The sequence below is a fragment of the Pantherophis guttatus genome, chromosome 5 (assembly GCF_059756535.1).
Source record: "Pantherophis guttatus breed Tessera chromosome 5, ASM5975653v1, whole genome shotgun sequence".
Classification (NCBI taxonomy): Eukaryota; Metazoa; Chordata; class Lepidosauria; order Squamata; family Colubridae; genus Pantherophis; species Pantherophis guttatus.
The window spans coordinates 4,768,903-4,790,884 of NC_142067.1; the positions used below are offsets into that span (position 1 = coordinate 4,768,903).

The 21,982-nt window shown below is 43.4% G+C and overlaps 1 protein-coding gene across 1 annotated transcript; it reads right to left on the reverse strand.

The window, feature by feature from the left end:
• Positions 1–515: 515 nt before the first annotated feature.
• On the reverse strand, positions 516–21,980 carry MOGAT2 (monoacylglycerol O-acyltransferase 2). The gene is made up of 6 exons (XM_060684466.2): positions 21,780–21,980; positions 19,426–19,604; positions 5,225–5,429; positions 3,911–4,085; positions 2,902–3,101; positions 516–750 (listed from the first exon to the last, which is right to left on the reverse strand). Exons 1-6 carry the CDS (start codon positions 21,871–21,873, stop codon positions 596–598), a joined length of 1,008 nt encoding a protein of 335 aa, XP_060540449.2. The 5' UTR covers positions 21,874–21,980; the 3' UTR covers positions 516–595.
• Between the last annotated feature and the right edge of the window lie 2 nt (positions 21,981–21,982).

Here is a 21,982-nt window from a genome sequence, read left to right on the forward strand (position 1 = left end):
ATGTGGAAAATGATTTTCCACAACACATGTAAATATTAGCTTCCATTAACCTCCTAATCTAAATTTACAATATAGCTTTCATTTTTTTCTATTCTATCTCGTCAGCGAATGCATGTTTTCTAATTTCATTTTTTCCTCCCGTTTTACAAGGAAAGAGACTTTCAATCAGCATTAAAATGTATCTTTTCTCTAATTCAGGTGTGTTCAACTATGGCCCCTTCAACGACTTGTGGACTACAACTCCCAGAATTCCTGTGCCAGAATTTCCTGGCTGGCTCGGGAATTCTGGGAGTTGAAGTCCACAGGTCGCATTGCCCAAGCGGTCAATTTTGCCATCTCTTGTCAGTTCCATTGATTTCACCATCCCGTCTTCCATCGTAGGCCATGTCAAAACCTTTCACCGTTACGCATATAAAAGTCTCGCCACTGTTATCCTATATATATATAAAAAAATCCCTGTGAGGTTTTATTTTTTCCAACAATTTGTCCATTGGTCCCAAAAGGAATATCTCTGGTTTCCATGGCAGATTCACTTTGTCACTTGCGGCTTCGATGTTTCCGATTCTTTGTCGCCAAAGTTTGTGGCTTTGGTGTCTCATATGAAAGAGAGATGCGTGTCTTCTGGCACGTTGTACTTCAATTTATGCTCCTCAAACAGCTTGCAGAGAGCCTCCAGGTACCTCTTATGGAGCTCATCGACTTCGTCTTGGCTGGGATTGTGTTTCTTCATCACCGGAAGAGGTTTCCCCACTGGAGGAGTCAAACAGGAGAAAAACAGTTTAGTTTAGTTTAGTTTAGTTTAGTTTAGTTTAGTTTAGTTTAGTTTAGTTTAGTTTAGTTTAGTTTAGTTTGCTTTGCTTTGCTTTGCTTTGCTTTGCTTTGCTTTGCTTTGCTTTGCTTTGCTTTGCTTTAGTTTAGTTTAGTTTAGTTTAGTTTAGTTTAGTTTATTATTATATTATATTCTTTTCTTTTCTTTTCTTTTACTTTGTTTTATTTTACTATTCTGTTCTACTCTATTCTTTCTTTTATTTGATTTAACTTACTTTCCTTTATTATTTTCTTCTATTTTATTTTATTGACCTTATTTTATTTTTTCTTTATTGTATTGCCTTTATTTTATTTTATGGTTTCATTATTCCACCCTGTGTTATTTATTTTATTTCCTTTCCTTTCCTTTCTTATTTATTTTATTATTTTATTCTGTATTTTATTTTATTTTACTTTACTATTTTATTTTAGTTTAACTATATTTTATTTTGTATTTTATTTTATTATATATATATATATATATATTTTAATTTGATTTATATGCCGCCCTTCTCCGGAGACTCAGGGCGGCTTACAATGCGTTAAGCAATAGCCTTCATCCTTTTGTATATTTATACAAAGTCAGCTTATTGCCCCCACAAACTGGGTCCTCATTTCACCTACCTTAGAAAGGATGGAAGGCTGAGTCAACCTTGAGCCTTGGCGAGATTCGAACCCTGCAGTAATTGCAGGCAGCTGGTCTTAATAACCAGCTTAATAACAGGGTGCCTTAAACCCCTGTACTACCAAGGCTTTTAGCTTATTTTATTTTTTATTTTATTTTATTTATTTCATTTCATTTCATTTCAAATTTCATTTCAAATTAATTTAACTTAACTTAACTTCTTAACTTAACTTAACTTAACTTAACTTAACTTAACTTAACTTAACTTAACTTAATTTAACTTAACTTAACTTAATTTAACTTAATTTGTGTGCTGCCCATTTCACCAAAGGTGGCTCTAGGCAGCCTACAGACATGCCCTACAGGTAGACCTCGACTTACAACAGATCATTTAGTGACCGTTCAAAGTTACAACAGCACTGTAAAAAGGGACTTAGGACCGTTTTTCACACTTAACGACCCCTTCAGCATCCCCACGGTCACGTGTTAAAAATTCACATGCTTGGCAACTGATTCATATTTATGACGGTTGCAGTGTCCTGGGGTCATGTGATCCCCTTTTGCGACCTCCTGACAAGCCAAGTCAATGGGGAAGACCGATTCACTTAACAACCATGTGACTAACTTAACAACGGCAGCGATTCCCTTAACAATTCTGTCAAGAAAGTTCGTCAAATGGCGGGGGAGGGCAAAACTCACTTAACAACTATCTCACTTAGCCACAGAAATATTGGGCTCAATTGTGGCCGTAAGTCGAGGACTACCGGCTGTAACGTAGTTTTAGCATATCCGGTTGTGTTTCCTTTCTCGTCAACCTGGGACGGCTAATAAGAGGCAACATGGACCAGGGGTGTCAAGCTTGATTTCATTGAGGGCCACATCAGGGTTGTGTTTGACCTCGGAGGGACCAGGGGGGAGTGGCCAGGGTGAGAATGGCCAGGGTGGGCGTGGCCAGATTGACGACACTCGTGTTGGGGGTGCCTGTGGTGGCCCGAACACTCTGCCAGTGAAAATGGGCTCCTGAGTTCCGTTGTTGGCTGCCACGGCCTCCTGCAACCCTCTGCCAGTGAAAACTGAGCTCGGGTAGGCCACACATGCACCCTGGGCCATGTTTTCGGCCGCAATGGCCTCCTGCAGCCCTCTGCCAGTGAAAATGGAGCTCCGTTTTCGCTAACAGAGGGCTGCAGGAGGCCATTGCGGCTGAAAACGGGGCCTGGGAGGGCTGCAGGAGGCCCTCCCAAGTGCCGTTTTCGCTGCCACAGGCACCGCAAGCTGGTCCTTCCCTGTTTCCAGGGCAGCCCCACGGGCCAGATCTAAGCCCCCCCGTGGGCCAGATCAGGCCCGCGGGCCTTGGGTTTCACACCCCTGACATAGAATAATCCTCAAAGAAGGAAGATCGTGTCCAGCAGTCCCTTCCTCATTCCACCTGTCTCTTCTTTCTGGATGCCACCTAAGAAACAAGGACTTACCCACGGTGTAGATTGGCTTCCGGTATGGGATAAATCCAAAGGTGTATTGGAAGATCCCTCTGGCGTGGAAGAGGGGCAGGGAGACCCCCATGATCTTCTGCAAAAGCTCTTGCGTCCATCTCAGCCACGATCCTTTGGGATTTTCGACCTGGTCGAACAGCTCATTTTCTCCGAAGGAGAAGACGGGAACGAGCGTCGTCCTAGGAAAAGAAAGAGAGAAAAAAAAGAAAGGAAAGATGGAACGAAACAGGTTGGGAGAACGGAGGAAGGCTGGGTAGCTGCAAATATAGTGTCGTTCTCGAGTTACGACCCCAGTTGAGCCCCAGATTTCTGCGGCTGAGCGAGACATTCGTTCAGTGAGTTTTGTCCCATTTTACGACCTTCCTTGCCACCGTGGTTAAGCGAATCACTGCAGGTGTTAAATTAGCAACCTGGTTGTTAAGTGAATCCGGCTTCCCCATTGACTTTGCTTGTCAGGATATGTCGCAAATGGGGATCACGTGACTCCAAGGGCACTGCGACCGTCATAACTATGAAGTCAGTGGCCAAGAGTCTGAATTTTGATCATATGACCACATGGCCCAGGCGATCACATGACCGAAGGACACAGCAACCATCCTATGCATGAACCAGTGGCCAAGAATCTCAATTTTGATCAGGTGAACAATGGGGGGAACGCTGTCACGGTCGTAAGTGTGAAAAACGACCCCTTTTTTCAGTGCCGTTGTAACTTGGGACGGTCCCTAAATGAACTGTTGTAAACCGAGGACTATCTGTGACGGATTCGGGGCAGTGTTTCTTCTTTTTCCAAGCGAAGTCAGCGGGGGAAGCCGGGTTCGCTTAACGACCACGTGATTCTCTTGACAACGTCAGCGATTCACTTAACAACCCAGGCAAAAAGGTCGTAAAATGGGGCACTAAACAACTGTCCTGCTTAGCAAGGGAACTTTGGGGCTCAATTGCGGTCGTAAGTCGAGGACATGACCCCCCAGAAGCTGTTCCTACTTACCCATTCTCTATGGCCAGCCGAACGAAGCCCTTCCGGTTCTCCAACAAGAGGGTGTAGGCTCCAGGGCGAGCATCCAGGGCTTCCTGCGCCCCTCCCACAGCGATGACCACGATATTCCCCCCTTCCTTCTTCCTCAAGACGTAGGAACCGGATTCCCTGTCCGAGGGAATTATACCTGGGGGAAGCAAAGCAGGAAAGAGAAGGAATATGAAAGTCCTGTGCAAAAAAACAACAAAAACAACCCACAAATAGCCTTAACAGCGGATAACAGAACAACAGAGTTGGAAGGGGCCTTGGAGGTCATCTGGAATGGAATAGAATAGAATATAGATAGAGAATGGAATGGAATGGAATAGGATAGGATAGGATGGGATGGGATGGGATGGGATGGGATGGAATGGAATGGAATGGAATGGAATAGAATAGAATAGAATAGAATAGAATAGAATAGAATAGAATAGAATAGAATATAGATAGAGAATGGAATGGAATGGAATGGAATAGAATAGAATAGAATAGAATAGAATAGAATAGAATAGAATAGAATAGAATAGAATAGAATAGAATAGAATATAGATAGAGAATGGAATAGAACAGAACAGAACAGAACAGAACAGAACAGAATAGAATAGAATAGAATAGAATAGAATAGAATAGAATAGAATGAAAGAAATAATAGGAATAGAATAGAATAGAATAGAATAGAATAGAATAGAATAGAATATAGATAGAGAATGGAATAGAACAGAACAGAACAGAACAGAACAGAACAGAACAGAACAGAATAGAATAGAATAGAATGAAAGAAATAATAGGAATAGAATAGAATAGAATAGAATAGAATAGAATAGAATAGAATAGAATAGAATGAAAGAAATAATAGGAATAGAATAGAATAGAATAGAATAGAATAGAATAGAATAGAATAGAATAGAATGAAAGAAATAATAGGAATAGAATTGAATAGAATAGAATATAGATAGAGAATGGAATGCAATAGAATAGAATAGAATAAATAGAATAGAATAGAATAGAATATAGAATAGGAAATAAGAAATAGGAAATAAGAGAAGAGAAGAGAATATAGAAAACAGGAAATAGAAAATAGAAAATAACAGAAAATACAGAAGAGAAGAGAATATAGAATATAGAGAATAGAATGTAGAAAACAGGAAATAGACAATAGAAAATAATAGAAACTAATAGAAAATAGAAAATGAGAAGGGAAGGGAAGGGAAGGGAAGGGAAGAGAAGAGAAGGGAAGGGAAGGGAAGGGAAGGGAAGATGGAAGGGGCCTTGGAGGACTTGGCTTACCTCCACTCATCAAGTAATCCCGGAAAAAGGGGGCTCGAAACCACAAATTCAGCATCATCATGTGAGGCTTCAGTCCTGGGAAGAGTCTGGAAAAGCCGGTGGCTTCGGTGCAGAAATTAATGAAGGCACCAGCCACCATGATGCCATGGGGATGAAAGCCAAAAATGTAGTTCTTGCTTGGATCCAAATCCACCGTCTTCACCAGCTGTAAGAACAAAGACATTTAGGATACTTGTCTAATTATTTTATTTTATTTTTAAATTTTTTATTATATTTTTATTGTTAAAGAATAACAAAAAGGAAAAAAAAATCAATACAAAAAATCAATAGTAAGGAAAGAAAAAATTTTTTCCCCCAATGTGCTATACAAACGTAAAGGAAGTTTTAGGAACTTGAAGTCTTCAATTCTTCCAGAAATTATTTTATTTTATTATTCCATTTCATTTATTTTTATTTCATTACATTTATTTTTATTTTATTTTATTATTTTGTTTCTATTTAATTTAAATTTATTTCATTTATTATTTTTATTTCATTTCATTTATTTTATTATTATTATTTTGTTTCTATTTAAATTTTATTTCATTTATCTTTATTTCATTTCATTTTTTAGTTATTAATTTATTTATATCCTGCCTTTATTATTCTTACAAATAAGGTACAAACATATCCAATCCATCTTTCTTCTCCTTATTTTCCTCACAAATAAGGTGGGTTGGGCTGAGAGAGTTACTGGCCCAAAGTCACCCAGCTGGCTTTCATAGCTAAGGCAGGACTAGAACTCTCAGTCTCCTGGTGATTGGCCCAAAGTCATCCAGCCAAACTTTTGTGCCTAAGGCAGGACTAGAATTCACGATCTCCTGGTGATTGGCCCAAAGTCACCTTGCTAGCTTTCGTACCTAAAGCGGAACTAGAACTCACTGTCTCCTAGTGATTGGCTCAAAGTCACCCAGCCGGCTTTCCTGGCTAAAGCAGGACTTGAACTCCTGATCTCTTGCTTTCCAGCCTGGTACCTTAACCACTAGACCAAAGTGGCTCTCTTATGGTGTCTCAGCATTCTTTTGTAAGAAAGATGGGTGAAAGGATGGGTTATACTCAGTGGTGGATTTCGAAAAATTTTACTACTGGTTCTGTGGGTGTGGGCTTGGTGGGCGTGGCATGGCTTGGTGGGCATAGCAGGGGAAGGATACTGTAAAATCTCCATTCCCTCCCCACTCCTGGGGGAAGGATATTGCAAAATCTCCATTCCCACCCGACTCTGGGACCATCCAGAGGTTGTATTTGCTGGTTCTCCGAACTACTCAAAATTTCCGCTACCGATTCTCTGAACTGCTCAAAATTTCCGCTACCGGTTCTCTGAACTGCTCAAAATTTCCGCTACCGGTTCTCCAAACTACTCAAAATTTCCACTACCGGTTCTCCGAACTGCTCAAAATTTCCGCTACCGGTTCTCCGAACTACTCAAAATTTCCGCTACCGGTTCTCTGAACTATTTAAAATTTCCGCTACCGGTTCTCCAAACTACTCAAAATTTCCGCTACCGGTTCTCCGAACTACTCAAAATTTCCGCTACCGGTTCTCCGAACTACTCAAAATTTCCGCTACCGGTTCGCCGAACTACTCAAAATTTCCGCTACCGGTTCTCTGAACTACTCAAAATTTCCGCTACCGGTTCTCCGAACTACTCAAAATTTCCGCTACCGGTTCTCCAGAACTGATCAGAACCTGCTGAAACCCACCTCTGGTTATACTGGGTTGGATTGGATGAGCCCTGGAGTCCCTTCTGACACTTATATTCTATGATGACCCTTCGCCTGGTTTCTCAAAGCCCAGCTGCCATTTTATTTTTCTGCAACGCTCAATGATCTGAGCACATAATAACAATAACCTAATAGCTATTCTCGTCCTGAATGTCCAGGCTCCGTCTGCTCACTGGGATTAATTTATCACCAGGCGCTTCAGGCACAGACAGGGCCCAGCTGCTGACGAGCCACTTGCAATGGGCCCCTTTCACTCGTCCTTCTGATTAATGAGGCTATTATGGAGCTCACTCGCGGCTCTGAACTGCCCTGGTTGGGTACATCATGTTCCCCCGTTTGTCCTTACAATGTTATTCCTTAAGAAGTGGGTTTATCTCTCTCTCTCTCTCTCTCTCTCTCTCTCTCTCATTTTCTCTCTCTCCCCCCCCTTCTTTCTCTCATCTCTCTCTCATCTGTTTATGTCTGTAGCTATCTAGTTATCTCTAGTTATCATCTATCACCTCTATTTCTCTATTTCCTTTCATCTGTCTGTCTGTCTATCTCTATTATTCTATCATCTTTCTATCTATATCTATCTTTCATCTTTCTATATCTGCCTGCCTGCCTGCCTCTATCTGTCTGTCTGTCTATCATCTCTATTATTATATTATTTTCTTTCTATATCTATCTTTCATCTATCTATCTATCTATCTATCTATCTATCTATCTATCTATCTATCCACTCCTATCTCCATCTCTCTCTCTCCATCCCTATCTCTGTCTATCTATCTTCTATCTTTATCTTCCTATTTCTTTCTTTCTATCTATCTATCTATCTATCTATCTATCCATCCATCCATCCATCTATCTATCTATCTATCTATCTATCTATCCATCCATCCATCCCTATCTCTATCTCTATCTCTCTCCATCCCTATCCCTATCTCTATCTTCTGTCTTCTATCTTTATCTTCCTATCTCTATCTATCTGTCTGTCTGTCTGTCTGTCTATCTATCATCTCTATTATTATATCATTTTCTTTCTATATCTATCTTTCATCTTCCTATCTATCTTTCTATCTATTCACCCCTATCTCCATCTCTCTCTCTCCATCCCTATCTCTCTATCTTCTATCTCTATCATCTATCTATCCATCCATCCCTATCTCCATCCCTATCTCCATCTCTCTCTCCATCCCTATCCCTATCCCTATCCCTATCCCTATCTTTCTATCTTCTATCTTTATCTATCTATCTATCTATCTATCTATCTATCTATCTATCTATCCACTCCTATCTCCATCTCTCTCTCTCCATCCCTATCTCTGTCTATCTATCTTCTATCTTTATCTTCCTATTTCTTTCTATCTATCTATCTATCTATCTATCTATCTATCTATCTATCCATCCATCCATCCCTATCTCTATCTCTATCTCTCTCCATCCCTATCCCTATCTCTATCTTCTGTCTTCTATCTTTATCTTCCTATCTCTATCTATCTGTCTGTCTGTCTGTCTGTCTATCTATCATCTCTATTATTATATCATTTTCTTTCTATATCTATCTTTCATCTTCCTATCTATCTTTCTATCTATTCACCCCTATCTCCATCTCTCTCTCTCCATCCCTATCTCTCTATCTTCTATCTCTATCATCTATCTATCCATCCATCCCTATCTCCATCCCTATCTCCATCTCTCTCTCCATCCCTATCCCTATCCCTATCCCTATCCCTATCCCTATCCCTATCCCTATCTTTCTATCTTCTATCTTTATCTATCTATCTATCTATCTATCTATCTATCTATCTATCTATCTATCTATCTATCTATCTTTCTATCTATCTATCTATCTATCTATCTATCTATCTCTATCCATCTATCCATCTATCTACTGTATCTATCTATCTAAATCTATCTATTTATTTGATTTCTAGAAAAAATTTCAGTGCCATTGTAATTTCAAATTACAAGGCAATTTCAAGGGCCTTGGTAGTACAGTGGTCTAAAGCACCCTGTTATTAAGAACAGCTGCCTGCAATTACTGCAGGTTCGAATCTTGCCAAGGCTCAAGGTCGACTCAGCCTTCCATCCTTTCTAAGGTAGGTAAATCGAGGACCCAGTTTGTAGGGGCAATAAACTGACTTTGTATAAATATACAAAAGTATGAAGGCTATTGCTTAGCGCATTGTAAGCCGCCCTGAGTCTTCGGAGAAGGGCGGCATATAAATCAATTTTTTAAAAAAAATGGTCACTAAACGAATGTTTGATGGTATTAAAGGCATCGTGCACAGGTTGTAAGTTGAGGACGGCCTGTATCATACGTTGTTCATATAGCAGCATCCCTCTTTGACACAATTCACCCCAATTCACCCCAGTTAAAGAAGTTATCCAGGGTATTTTACATTAATGTACTGCCTTTTAATTACCAGTTAGATACAACAATCAAACCTGTTTCAGGAACCAGGAAAATCTGCTTTTCTAAAAGAATAAATGTTGGTTTTTTGCCAAATTCTGCTCTGATACATAAAAGAAGAACCACTTAGCACCATCAACTTTTTACAAGTTTGAACGCCAAAGGATTTAGCGTGGTATAGATTTTCATTTTGAAGAGGTAGTTTGATGACATGATCACTCGGCAAAGGAAAAGATTTATGGAGCTTAACTTTTGACGGTGGGCGTATTCGTGGAATTGCCCAATTGCTCATCTTAATTTCATTCCCACCGAACATCTTCTGTTTGACAAAGCATTGTGGGTTCAATAAAAAACTAACCATCCTATTTTGACATTTTTTAAAAAAATGATAATATAAGGGAACTATTAACTATTAAGCTTTTGAAAGCGGTGCCAAATAAAACTAGAAGGAAGCAAGAAAGAATATTTATATTATTGGTCACAATGCCAAATGTTTTATCCACGTATCTAGTTCTTTCCAAGGACCTGAGAGAGACAAATGTGGTATCTCTCGAAGGATGTCCGCTGTTCCAAAAAAAGAGCTGCCTTTTGAAATTGACTGATAGGGATTTTGTCAATGTCGATGGTATACAAGGGGCGCTCCAGTCGTTTTGGGTTGCACCCAAGGTGCCTATCACTATTGGTCGTACATTGGCTTTCTTTGGCCACCGTTCTTCTCTTTCTATTTGCAGGTCTGGTGTTTTATGATCTCCAGTTCTTTCTCTTCTATTCTGCTGTCTCCAAGTCCTGCCATGTCCACTATTGAGACTTTTTTTTTGGTCTTTTTATTGACTATTATTGGCAATAATAATAATAATAGAATGACTGTGGCAAAAGAAATGGTTGGGTGTCTGTCTGTCTATCCATCCATATCTATTTATCTATCCATCCATCCATCCATCCATATCTATATCCATCCATATCTATCTATCTATCTATCTATCTATCTATCTATCTATCTATCTTCTATATATCTCTCCCTCCCTCCCTCCATCCCTATCTCTGTCTGTCTGTCTGTCTGTCTGCCTATCTCTCTCTCTCTCTCTCCATCCATCCATCCATATCTATATCCATCCATATTTATCTATCTATCGATCTATCTATCTATCTATCTATCTATCTATCTATCTATCTATCTATCATCTATCTATCTATCTTCTATATCTATCTCTCCATCCATCCATCCATCCATCCATCTATCCATCCATCCATCCCGATCTCTGTCTGTCTGTCTCTATCTGTCTGTCTGCCTATCTCTCTCTCTCTCTCTCTCCATCCATCCATCCATCCATCCATCCATCTATCTATCTATCTATCTATCTATCTATCCATCCATCTATCCAGGGGTGAAATCCAGCAGGTTCTGACAGGTTCTGGAGAACCGGTAGCGGAAATTTTGAATAGTTCGGAGAACCGGCAAATACCACCTCTGGCTGGCCCCAGAGTGGGGGGGGGGGAATGGAGATTTTGCAGTATCCTTCCCCTGCCATGCCCACCAAGCCACGCCCACCAAGCCACACCACGTCCACTAAGCCGCACCCTCAGAACCAGCAGTAAAAAAAAATTGGATTTCACCACTGCATCTATCTATCATCTATATCTATCTATCTATCTATCCATCCATCCATTCTTATATTTCTGCCTGCCTGCCTACCTACCTACCTACCTACCTTTCTATCTATCTATCTATCTATCTATCTATCTATCTATCTATCTATCTATCACTCTCTCTCTGTCTCTCTCTCTCTTTGTCTATTTCTTTCTATCTCTCTCTCTCTCTCTTTGTCTCTCTCTCTCTCTCTCTTTCTTTCTCTCTCTCTCTCTCTTTGTCTCTCTCTCTCTCTCTCTTTCTTTCTCTCTCTCTCTCTCTCTCTTTGTCTCTCTCTCTCTCTCTCTTTCTTTCTCTCTCTCTCTCTCTCTCTTTGTCTCTCTCTCTCTCTCTCTTTCTATCTGTCTCTCTCTCTCTGTCTCTCTCTGTCTCTCTTTCTATCTATCTATCTATCTCTCTCTCTCTTTGTCTCTTTCTCTCTTTCTCTCTCTTTGTCTTTTTTTTCTCTCTCTCTCTATTTCTTTCTCTCTCTCTCTCTCTCTCTCTCTTTGTCTCTCTCTCTTTCTATCTATCTATCTATCTATCTATCTATCTATCTATCTATCTATCTCTGTCTCTGTCTCTGTCTCTGTCTCTCTCTCTCTTTGTCTTTCTCTCTCTCTCTCTCTCTCTCTCTCTCTCTCTCTCTCTCTATCTATCTATCTATCTATCTATCTATCTATCTATCTATCCACTCTCTAAATGTTTACCCCTCTCCCCTGGCCTACTCTCTCTGTCCTCCTAGAACAGCAAACTCCAAAGAGCCATTAAACCAGATTATACCGCATAACAAACAGGGATGGGTTACATAACGCAAAACGCTTCCTGGTACCGTAGCAACCTTGGGAAGAGCCGGGGAGGGAGCATTGCTTGCAAACCAAGGTAAACACGAACAGCTGATCACTTTTTAAAAGAACACGTTGGCTCTTTAAAGGTGTCCAGACCAGTTAGACACAAAGCTAGTGTTGTGATGCTTCTCTCAAGACAGGGGTGGTCTATCCCACCCAATATGACATCAAAACCTGACCTATAATAGAGAGTCCTCAACTTATGACCATAATGGAGCTGGCTCGTTACGGTTATAAGTTGTTGTAAAGTCACTGATGTACGGTTGGGTGACTTTGGGCCAATCACCAGGAGACTGTGAGTTCTAGTCCCGCCTTAGGCATGAAAGTCGGCTAGGTGATTTTGGGCCAATCACCAGGAAACAGGGAGTTCTAATCCCGCCTTAGGTATGAAAGCTGATTGGATGACTTTGGGCCAATCACCAGGAAACAGGGAGTTCTAGTCCCGCCTTAGGCATGAAAGCTGGTTGGGTGACTTTGGGCCAATCACCAGGAGACTGTGAGTTCTAGTCCCGCCTTAGGCATGCAAGTCGGCTGGATGACTTTGGGCCAATCACCAGGAAACAGGGAGTTCTAATCCCGCTTTAGGCATGAAAGCTGGTTGGGTGACTTTTGGGCCAATCACCAGGAGACTGTGAGTTCTAGTCCCGCCTTAGGCATGCAAGTCGGCTGGATGACTTTGGGCCAATCACCAGGAAACAGGGAGTTCTAGTCCCGCCTTAGGCATGAAAGCTGGTTGGGTGACTTTTGGGCCAATCACCAGGAGACTGTGAGTTCTAGTCCCACCTTAGGCATGAAAGTTGGTTGGGTGACTTTTGGGCCAATCACCAGGAGACTGTGAGTTCTAGTCCCACCTTAGGCAGTTCAGCGGTTCGAATCCCTAGTGCCGCGTAACAGGGTGAGCTCCTGTTACTTATCCCAGCTTCTGCCAACCTAGCAATTCAAAAGCACATAAAAAAATGCAAGTAGAAAAACAGGGACCACCTTTGGTGGGAAGGTAACAGCGTTCCGTGCGCCTTTGGCGTTGAGTCATGCCGGCCACATGACCACGGAGACGTCTTCGGACAGCGCTGGCTCTTCGGCTTTGAAACGGAGATGAGCACCGCCCCAGTGGTGAAATTCAATTTTTTTTACTACCAGTTCTGTGGGCGTGGCTTGGTGGGCGTGGTGTGGCTTGCTGGGTGTGGCTTGGTGAGCGTGGCAGGGGACGGATACTACAAAATCTCCATTCCCACCCCACTCTGGGGCCAGCCAGAGGTGATATTTGCCGGTTCTTCGAACTACTCAAAATTTCCGCTACCGGTTCTCCAGAACCTGTCAGAACCTGCTGGATTTCACTCCTGCACCGCCCCGTAGAGTCAGGAACAACTAGCACGTATGTGCGAAGGGAACCTTTACCTTTTTAATCTGGGCTAGTAGGTTTTGGGGGGGGGCGTTGTGCGAACCCAGCCGCTTGTTGCAACCTTTTAGGCCAACCCCAAATGCAAGTTACGTTAATTCAGGCTTTGAAGTATCGTGCGAATCCTGACATCAAGGTCTTGATTTTGGAAAGGTTAAAATAGTTTGAAAAAAAAAAAGAATAGTGGGTTTTTTTTTTTTGTGATGTGTACAACCTTCCTCCTTAAATCGCAGGCCAAAAACAAACCTTTGTCTTGCATTTCAAAAGCCCGCAACACCTGTTTGGCCGTAAGCCAAAGAACCATATCAAAGAAAGATAATTTCATGAGAAAAAGACCTCCTCAGCGATCTCTCTTTTTTTAAAAAAAAAACCCTCTTTAGACCTCTTTCCCACAACCGCCAAGAGGCTTTTGAACCCGTTCAAGTGGGAACAACCTGGGTAATGTTGACAGGAAGATGCCACGTTCTAGATTCAATTGCAAAAGTAGAAAACCCACAATTCAGCTGCTCGCGTCAACTTATCCCCCGCTCTCCAATTCCTCCTCTTCTCTTTAAAAGAGAAGGAAGCACACGGTACTCTGATCGGGATTACACAACGTTTGCGGTTATCCTAACTTGGTATATTATTCCCACAGCAGTTTTGGAGGGCCGAGGAAATAAAAAAAAAATCCCATACGAGCTGAGAGAAGAAGAATAGAATAGAATAAACAGAGTTGGAAGGGATCTAGTCCAACCCCCCCCCCTTGCTTTGGTGCCGAGCGCACAAAGCACGCACGTGTGCGTTCCCGAACCCCTAAAATGCAATGCGAGCACCCCCCACATGTGCCCTGCCCCCATGAATGTGCACGCATCCCCGCGCATGTGCCCCAGCCCCCCCCTCCCGTGCACGTGCCATGCCCTCCCCGTGCCCTGTTTTGGCTTCCAGGATGGTGCAGGAGGCTTTCCAGGACCAAAATGGGGCATGGGGGCCCTCATGCGGCACCCCCACACCGCATTTTGGACCTGGAAAGCCTCCTGCACCAACCTGGAAGCCAAAACACGCAGGACGGCTACTTCCGGTCCTTGTTGGTACAGCTGGGCAGAACTCCGCCACTGCCTCTTTGCCACCGTGAACGGCCTGCACCTGCAGGCTCTTTGCCGTCGCCAACGGCCTGCCACCGCAACCTCGTTGCCAGCGCGAATGGCCTACCGCTACAGCCTCTTTGCCGGCACCAACAGCCTGCCACCACAGCCTCTTAGCCGATGCGAATGGCCTGCTGCCGTAGCCTCTCTGCTGGCATGAGACACACCTCCCCGTGCCCCGTTTTGGGCCTGGAAAGCTTCCTGCACTAACCTGGAAGCCAAAATGGCCTTCGCACTTTCCGCCGCGAACTAAAAACATGGCTGTTTCAATTGCCCAGCCTGGACTGATGGGGGTTTTGATTTTTAATGTATTTTAATAGGCGTTTAATATATATTTTAACATGTTTCTTACTCGGATTGAGATTGTTTATCTTAATTGTTGTGAGCCGCCCTGAGTCCTATGGAGATAGGGCGGCATACAAATCTAATTAAAATAAATTAAAATAAATAAAATAAAATGGGGCATGGGGGCACCCCGTGCCCTGTTTTGGGTTCCAGGTTGGTGCAGGAGGCCTTCAAGGCCCAAAATGGTGTGCGGGGGATGGTGTGCACGTGCAAACCCCCAAAATGCAATGCGAGTGCCCTCTGTGCACGCACCCCCCCCTCGCCTATGTGTGGCAGAGACCCAAAAACCAGCTTGTCGGCGGGAGGCACGCACGCATTCCCGGTGGAGCTGGGCTGGGGCAAAGGCTGGCGTGCCCGCAGAGAGGTTTCTGTGTGCCACCTGTAGCACGCATGCCATAGCTTCACCATCATGGCTATATACCACTTCAGACAAATGGTTGTCCAATCTCTTCTTAAAAACTTCCAGTGTTGGAGCATTTGCAACTTCTGGTGGCAAGTTGTTCCACTGATTAATTGTTCTAACAGTTAGATGGCACCCAGTGGACAAGGGACTATTGAAACAACAGCTCACGTCCTGCTCTAGCGTACTTTCTACAGGTAGTCCTCAACGTACGACCACAATTGAGCCCAAAATGTCCATTGCTAAGCGAGACAGTTGTTAAGTAAGTTTTGCTCCATTTTAGAGCCTTGCTTGCCACAGTTGTTAAATGAAACACTCCAGTTGTTAAGTTAGTCACACTGATTTTGCTTGTCAGAAGGACGCAAAAGGGGAATCACATGACTCCAGGGAACACTGCAACCGTCATAAATATGAGCCAGTTGCCAAGCGGCTGAATTTTGATCTTGTGACTACAACAGTCGTAAGTGTGAAACACGGTCGTAAGTCCCTTTTTTCAGTGCCATTGTAACTTCAAATGGTCACTAAATGAACTGTTTGTAAGCTGAGGGCTACCTGTATTGCAAGCATGCGAAATCAAACATTTATTGTCTCCAACGGTGAAAAGTTTCAGAAGCATAATTTTCCTCTTTATTGAATTGTGCCTCCGAATTAGTTGTGACTCTTCACAACTGCCTTGCAGTTGTTGCTGTTCCTGTTTTGTTGGGGTTTTTTGCAATTTTTACAATTTTTGTAAACTTTTGTAAAAAATTGTAATTTATTTATTGACTTTTTTACAATTTTGCAATTTTCTGGTCTGAAAAATGGCATCCAGACTCCAGCTTTCTGCTTTTTCATTCATTGACACCAGAGGGCAGCACCTGGCTGCTTTGTCTGTACTGAAAAGCTAAATGAGGTCAGAGCTGGTATCAGTCAAAGTGGTTTGTTTATGGTTAGAGTTTAGTCTATTTAGAGACCCATTATCTTATCCGTCGGGCATGGAGTTAAGGACTCTGTTACTTTGCATGGAAAAGAATTTTATGCACCTGCTATATCTAATATACAGGAGGTCCTCGACTTACAACAGTTCATTTTCGACCCTTTTTCACACTGACAACCATTGAAGCATTCCTCTGGTCATGTGATCAAAATTTCAGATGCAACTGGCAACTGACATACATTTATGATGGTTGCAGTGTCCCGGGATCACGTGATCTGCTTTTGGGAAATTCTGACAAGCAATGGGGAAACCAGATTCACTTAAGAATCTCTGTAGACTTTTAGCTATACCAGGGCTAGAACGCTGGGAGTTCGTAGGGATTCGGGAGAACCTCTAGCTAAGATTCTGTGCAGTTCGGAGAACCCCCAAATTCCACTCCTGGCTGGCCCCACCCACCCCATCCCTCCCCTCCCAGGACACCCCACGCGGCCCGTTTTGGATGCAGGTAAGTGCAGGGTGCGCGCAGAGGCTCAGGGAGGGAGACAAACGGGCCTACTGGAAGTTCAGCGCCTGAGGAGGCCGTTTTCGCCCTCGTGGAGGCTCAAGGAAAGCCTCTGGAGCCTGGGGAGGGCAAAAATGCCTCCCGCCTTGCAGCAGGAGGCTGACTAGGCCACACCCACCATGGCCACACCCACCTGGCAACCGGGCAGAAAACCCCTTGCTAAAAATTTCGAAGCCCACCTCTGATGAACACCCTTTGAATGATGTGGGAGTAGGAATGGATTTCCAGAGGGAAAAAAATTGCGGACTACAGAAACCAGGAGCCACCGCTCAGGTGACCCCCCCCCCACTGATCAAAATTTGGAGGCTTGGCAACTGAGACATATTTATGACGGTTGCAGTGCCCCAGGGTGACATGATTTTGCAACCTTCTCACAACGGGGAAGCCCAATACTAACTTAACAACTGCAGTGATTCGCTTAACAAATGTGGCAAGAAAAATGGTGAAAAGGGGGGGGGGAATTCACTTAATAAATTTCTCACTTAGCAACATTTATTTTTTATTTATTTATTTATTTTATTTATTGAATTTATATCCCGCCCTTCTCCCCGAAGGGACTCAGGTCAATGAACAGCCGAGAATTAAGATAACATACAATATAAAAGTTAAGATAATTAAAAATAAATTAAATTAATTGGCCTCCCAATTTAAAACCCCTAGCTATACAATTAAAAACTAACCCATAAAACCTATTCAGGCCAGGCTGGCTTGCTGAAATAAAAACGCCTTCAGGGCCTTACGGAAAGTGCGGAGATCCGGAATCAGCCATAAATGTTGGGCTCGGTTACGGTCGTAAATTGAGGATTAAGTTTCAGATCTTTTCAAGTACGTGAGAAACTCTATCACGGTGGTCCCAAAGATGCCTTTTTTTCTGAGGGACAGCTGGACTTTCTGGTTTTTCTTTTGAAGACGTTTCGCTTCTCATCCAAGAAGCTTCTTCAGTTCTGACGGGATGGTGAAGAATGGAAGGATTGATACTCCTTGCAGACAGTTGGTCGTTTGCATCCTTCTAGAGGGCCGTTGAGGCCACTTGGAGGTTTGTCTGTGGGTCACCTGAGTGATGCAAATGGGTGTGGAGCTTTCGTGGCTGCAGGATGTTTTGTTGAGGTTGTTGAGGGGACCCTACTATTCAGGTGACCCTGAGGACACAGACAAACCTCCAAGTGGCCTCAACGACTCTCTAAACGGATGCAAATGACCAGCTGTCTTGTCTGCAAGGAATATCAATCCTTCTATTCCCCACCATCCAGTCAAGCTGAAGAAGCTTCTTGGATGAGAAGAGAAGTGTCTTTTTTAAAAAAATAACCAGAAAGTCCAGTTGCCTCTTGAAAAAGCACCTTTGGGACAACTACGGATGACCGAGAATCTCCAGAGACATCTACCATTGTTAAAAACATCTGAGGAGGGAATCTCTATAAAACGATGATCTAATAGATCACAGATTTTCCTACCGCTTGTCCCTCAACCTCAATCAATTCGCTCTTTGTTTTTCCCTCCTGTGGCACATCGTTTTTGCATAAAATCCCTCGATTAATGAAGCGATCATTAGCGCACATTATCGGATGCCTTTTTTTTGCCGTTAAATTGCCCATCTTATTTCGACATTCGATAAACCCGAGGACTAACTGAAATTTTAACGCTAATTGGAAACTCTCTTTGGACCGTTTGCACAGAACAAGGGAAATCATGAAATTATGATACAGGCAGTCCTCGACTTACGACCGGAGTTGATCTCAAAATTTCCGCTGCTTAAGCAAGACATTGTTCAGGGAGTTTTTGCCCGCTTTTACAACCTTTCTTGCCAGCGTTGTTAAGTGAATCACTGCAGTTGTTCAGTTAGTCACAAGGTGAATCTGCCCCCCCCCGTTGACTTTGCTTGTCAGAAGGTCGCCAAAGGGGATCACGGCACTGCAACCGTCATAAATATGAGTCATCCAAACTTTGATCAGATGACTACAGAGTTGCAGTCATGGTCGTAAGTTTGAAAAGCTAGTCGTAAGTCACTTTTTTCTGTTGCTGTTGTAACTTCAAAACGTCACTAAACAAATTGTTATAAGTCGAAGGCCGCCTGTGGACATTTTTCAAATGTAATGGTGAAATAGATTTCAGTTCTTACTTTTGCTCCAACATTCACTAAATGAGGATTACCTGTGAAAATCTCCTGTCATCTGAATTACAACCTCTCTCTCCACCCATTGTGCAGCTGGAGGCTATGCTGTCTCTTATCTGACTGTTTCCAAACTGACTGTTCCATGTCATACCCACATTGGAGCCTGAATCTACGGGGGTGGGGGGTGGGGGTGCAGTGCAGACTGAGCCGACTACTCAAAAGGAGAATGCCCCGCCCATTTTCACAACGCACACCTGGAGAATGAGACTTAAGGAGACGCTGTGGGAAGGGGCATTTTGTCAGGAACAAACGCTGAGTTCCTGAAATGTTGAGTGCCGACATTTGAACTTCCCAAGAGTCCTTGCATTCTTTCTGGCTTTCTGAACTAATTACCTGGATCCTTTGCTTCCTGAACTCCTTGCTTTGCCCTGCTGGATTTATTGCTGTGCAGCCTTGGTGTACACAGCACTGGGCTGGACTATTTGCAGCCAGGGGCTGCTTGAGGTGTGTGGGGGGGGTTGACATCACTTTGCTCTGGGACTGGCCAGAAACATGGGAGCATTTGGGGAAATTTGTAGCAATAAAGGACCGGTTTGAACTGCCAGCTGTTTGTGTTATCTCTGTGCCGTGACCGGGGTCATCATACAGCATCTCTTGACCTCCGTCTCCCAAGGTCTTTCTCACATGCCATTATACTCCTCGCCAGTAGGGGGACACGTACCGTGATGGGGAAATAATCTTTCATGTATCGCCAGAGGATGGAATTCCGGACGCAGCAGAATCTCCGCCCACCTTTGCTCGGGGTGTCCCAGTCGAAAGCCCACCAGGCAGCGTAGAGGGCACTGATCAGCCAGAAGCGAGTGAAGAGGAGGAGGATGAAGACGGCAATGCAGCACTGAGCTGGAGGGAAAAAAATGGAGGATGGTTAGGGATCCCACAAATCAAAACCATCTTAACCTGTTTCATTCCCTAATCAGGAATAACAGAATAGCAGAGTTGGAAGGGACCTTGGAGGTCTTCTAGTCCAACCCCCTGCTCAAGCAGGAGATCTATACCCTTTCAGATGAATGGTTGCCCAATCTCTTCTTAAGTTGGAGCACCCACAATTTCTGGTGGCAAGTTGTTCCACTGGTTAATTGTTCTCACTGTCAGGAAATTTCTCCTTAGTTCTAGGTTGCTTCTCTCCTGGATTAGTTTCCACCCATTGCTTCTTGTCCTGCCCTCAGGTGCTTTGGAGAATAGGTTGCGCCCCCTTCTTTGTGGTGATCCCTTAGAAATTGGAATATACTATCATGTCACCCCTATATATATATATAGGGGACCCTATATATACCAGACCCACACTCATGAAAACCACGCAGGATGTCACCACCACACATCCACGCAAAAAGCAAACCCACACCGATGAAGCACGACCACAAACCAGAAGCCAGACCACAGCTGCATCATTAGCCACTTTAAATTCCTTCAACCCATACATGAAGCAAACTGACACCCACCATGAAGATGTGGCACGACCACGAACGCGAAGCTAAACAACAGCAATGCAGCTCACCAGCTCAAATCCCCCTGCAACTCAGACCAACACAAGCACAAACAAGCCCCCACCTAAACAGAACACACCCCCATCCAATCAGAGCACAGCCAACCCCCCATCCAATCAGAGCACAGCCAAACCCCCAACCAATCAGAACACACCTCCACCCAATCAGAACACAGCCAAGCTCCCACCCAATCAGTTCACACCCCCACTAGCAGTTAAAAGGAAGAAACAGCTGCGATTTCACATTGCTCCTAGAAGCACGAAGCCGAAAACACCAGCCTGAAGATGACGAATGAGACTTCGTTGAAACGTCACCAAGACACTTCCAATTTTACGCGGGAGAAAACCCGAATAACCAAAGACCTACATACAAATACCTGCGAAAACCTCAGAAAACATATATATATATATTTCTCTCAGCCAGGTTTTTCCTACGTAAATCAAGATCTTTATACAGCCATAGTTCAGTGAAATCTCATTCACTAGTTTCTAGTGGAAAAACGTAGGAAAAACCTGGCTGAGAGAAAAATACACATAAAGACCTACGAAAAGAGAATAAAATAAATATTTGACCTTTACAGGGAGGAGACATGAGATGAGGGTGTGGCTAACTGAAGAAAACAAACTAGTCAGAAATAGATCTATCTTAGTCTCCCTTAAGTCTCACAACAGACAGCAAAATGCTGGTTTGATGTCTGATAAAGCCTAGAAACTAGTGAATGAGATTTCACTGAACTCTGGCTGTATAAAGATCTTGATTTACATAGGAAAAACCTGGCTGAGAGAAAAATACACATAAAGACCTACGGAAAGAGAATATATATATATATTAGCCTCCAATCCCCTAATCCTCTTTGTTGCTTTTCTCTGCACTCTTTCTAGAGTCTCCACATCTTTTTTAACATCATGGCAACCAAAGCTGCCTTTTTTTCAGTACCGTTGTAACTTTGAACGGTGAAGTGAATTTCGCCCTATTTTACACCTTTCTCGCTGCAAGCGAGCCACTGCCGTTGTTAAGTCCACAACCCAGTTGTTAAGCAAATCAGGCTTTCCCCATCGACTATGCTTGTCAGGAGGTTGCAAAGGGGGATCACGTGACCCACCCCCACCCCCACCCCCCCGGGACACTGCAACACAACCGTCATAAATATGAAGCAGTTGCCAAATTCTGATCACCTCACCATGGGAATGCTGCAACCGTCATAAGCGTGAATAACGGCGATAAGGTCACTGTTTTCAGTGCTGTTGAAACTTCGGCTGCTAAATGAATTGTTGTAAGTTGAGAACTACCTGTCCAGACAAGAATGGCCGATCGCTACCCTATAACAAGCTTCCTGTCCATCTCAGTGTCTTATTTTTGCAAAATGCACCCTTCGATTTTGATGAGCAATGCAGGCACTGGTGGAGATTTTCTGGCAACTCCTTAAAAGGCGGCCCCCTCCCATCCTCCACCCCCCCCCCAGCCTCCAGATTCTTAAAAAACGTCCCCTGAATTAAAATTAATATTAAAAATAATATTTTTTTTGTTTTACCCAGGCACAAAAAACTGAAGACCCATTGAAGCACAGATGCCGTTTGGAGCCTTCTCTCCAGCGGGAGGTGGCGAGGAGCGAATTCAACCTTCATCCTCGCAGCCGAGCCCCGTGCCCACACCGTCTGCAGGCCGAAGGAACCGATCCGGCACTGCGCCCTCGGTTGCAGGAGGAACAGGCAAAGTCTGTGACCTCTGCCCGTC

Excerpts from the sequence above, each read along its gene's own strand:
- MOGAT2 (XM_060684466.2), bottom strand. The coding sequence starts at position 21,873 with ATGAAGGTTGAATTCGCTCCTCGCCACCTCCCGCTGGAGAGAAGGCTC. Across the intron at positions 19,605-21,779 it reads CTTCAGTTTTTTGTGCCTGG|CTCAGTGCTGCATTGCCGTC; the intron begins GTAAAACAAAAA and ends TTTTCCCTCCAG. Across the intron at positions 751-2,901 it reads GAAGCCAATCTACACCGTGG|TGGGGAAACCTCTTCCGGTG; the intron begins GTAAGTCCTTGT and ends TGACTCCTCCAG.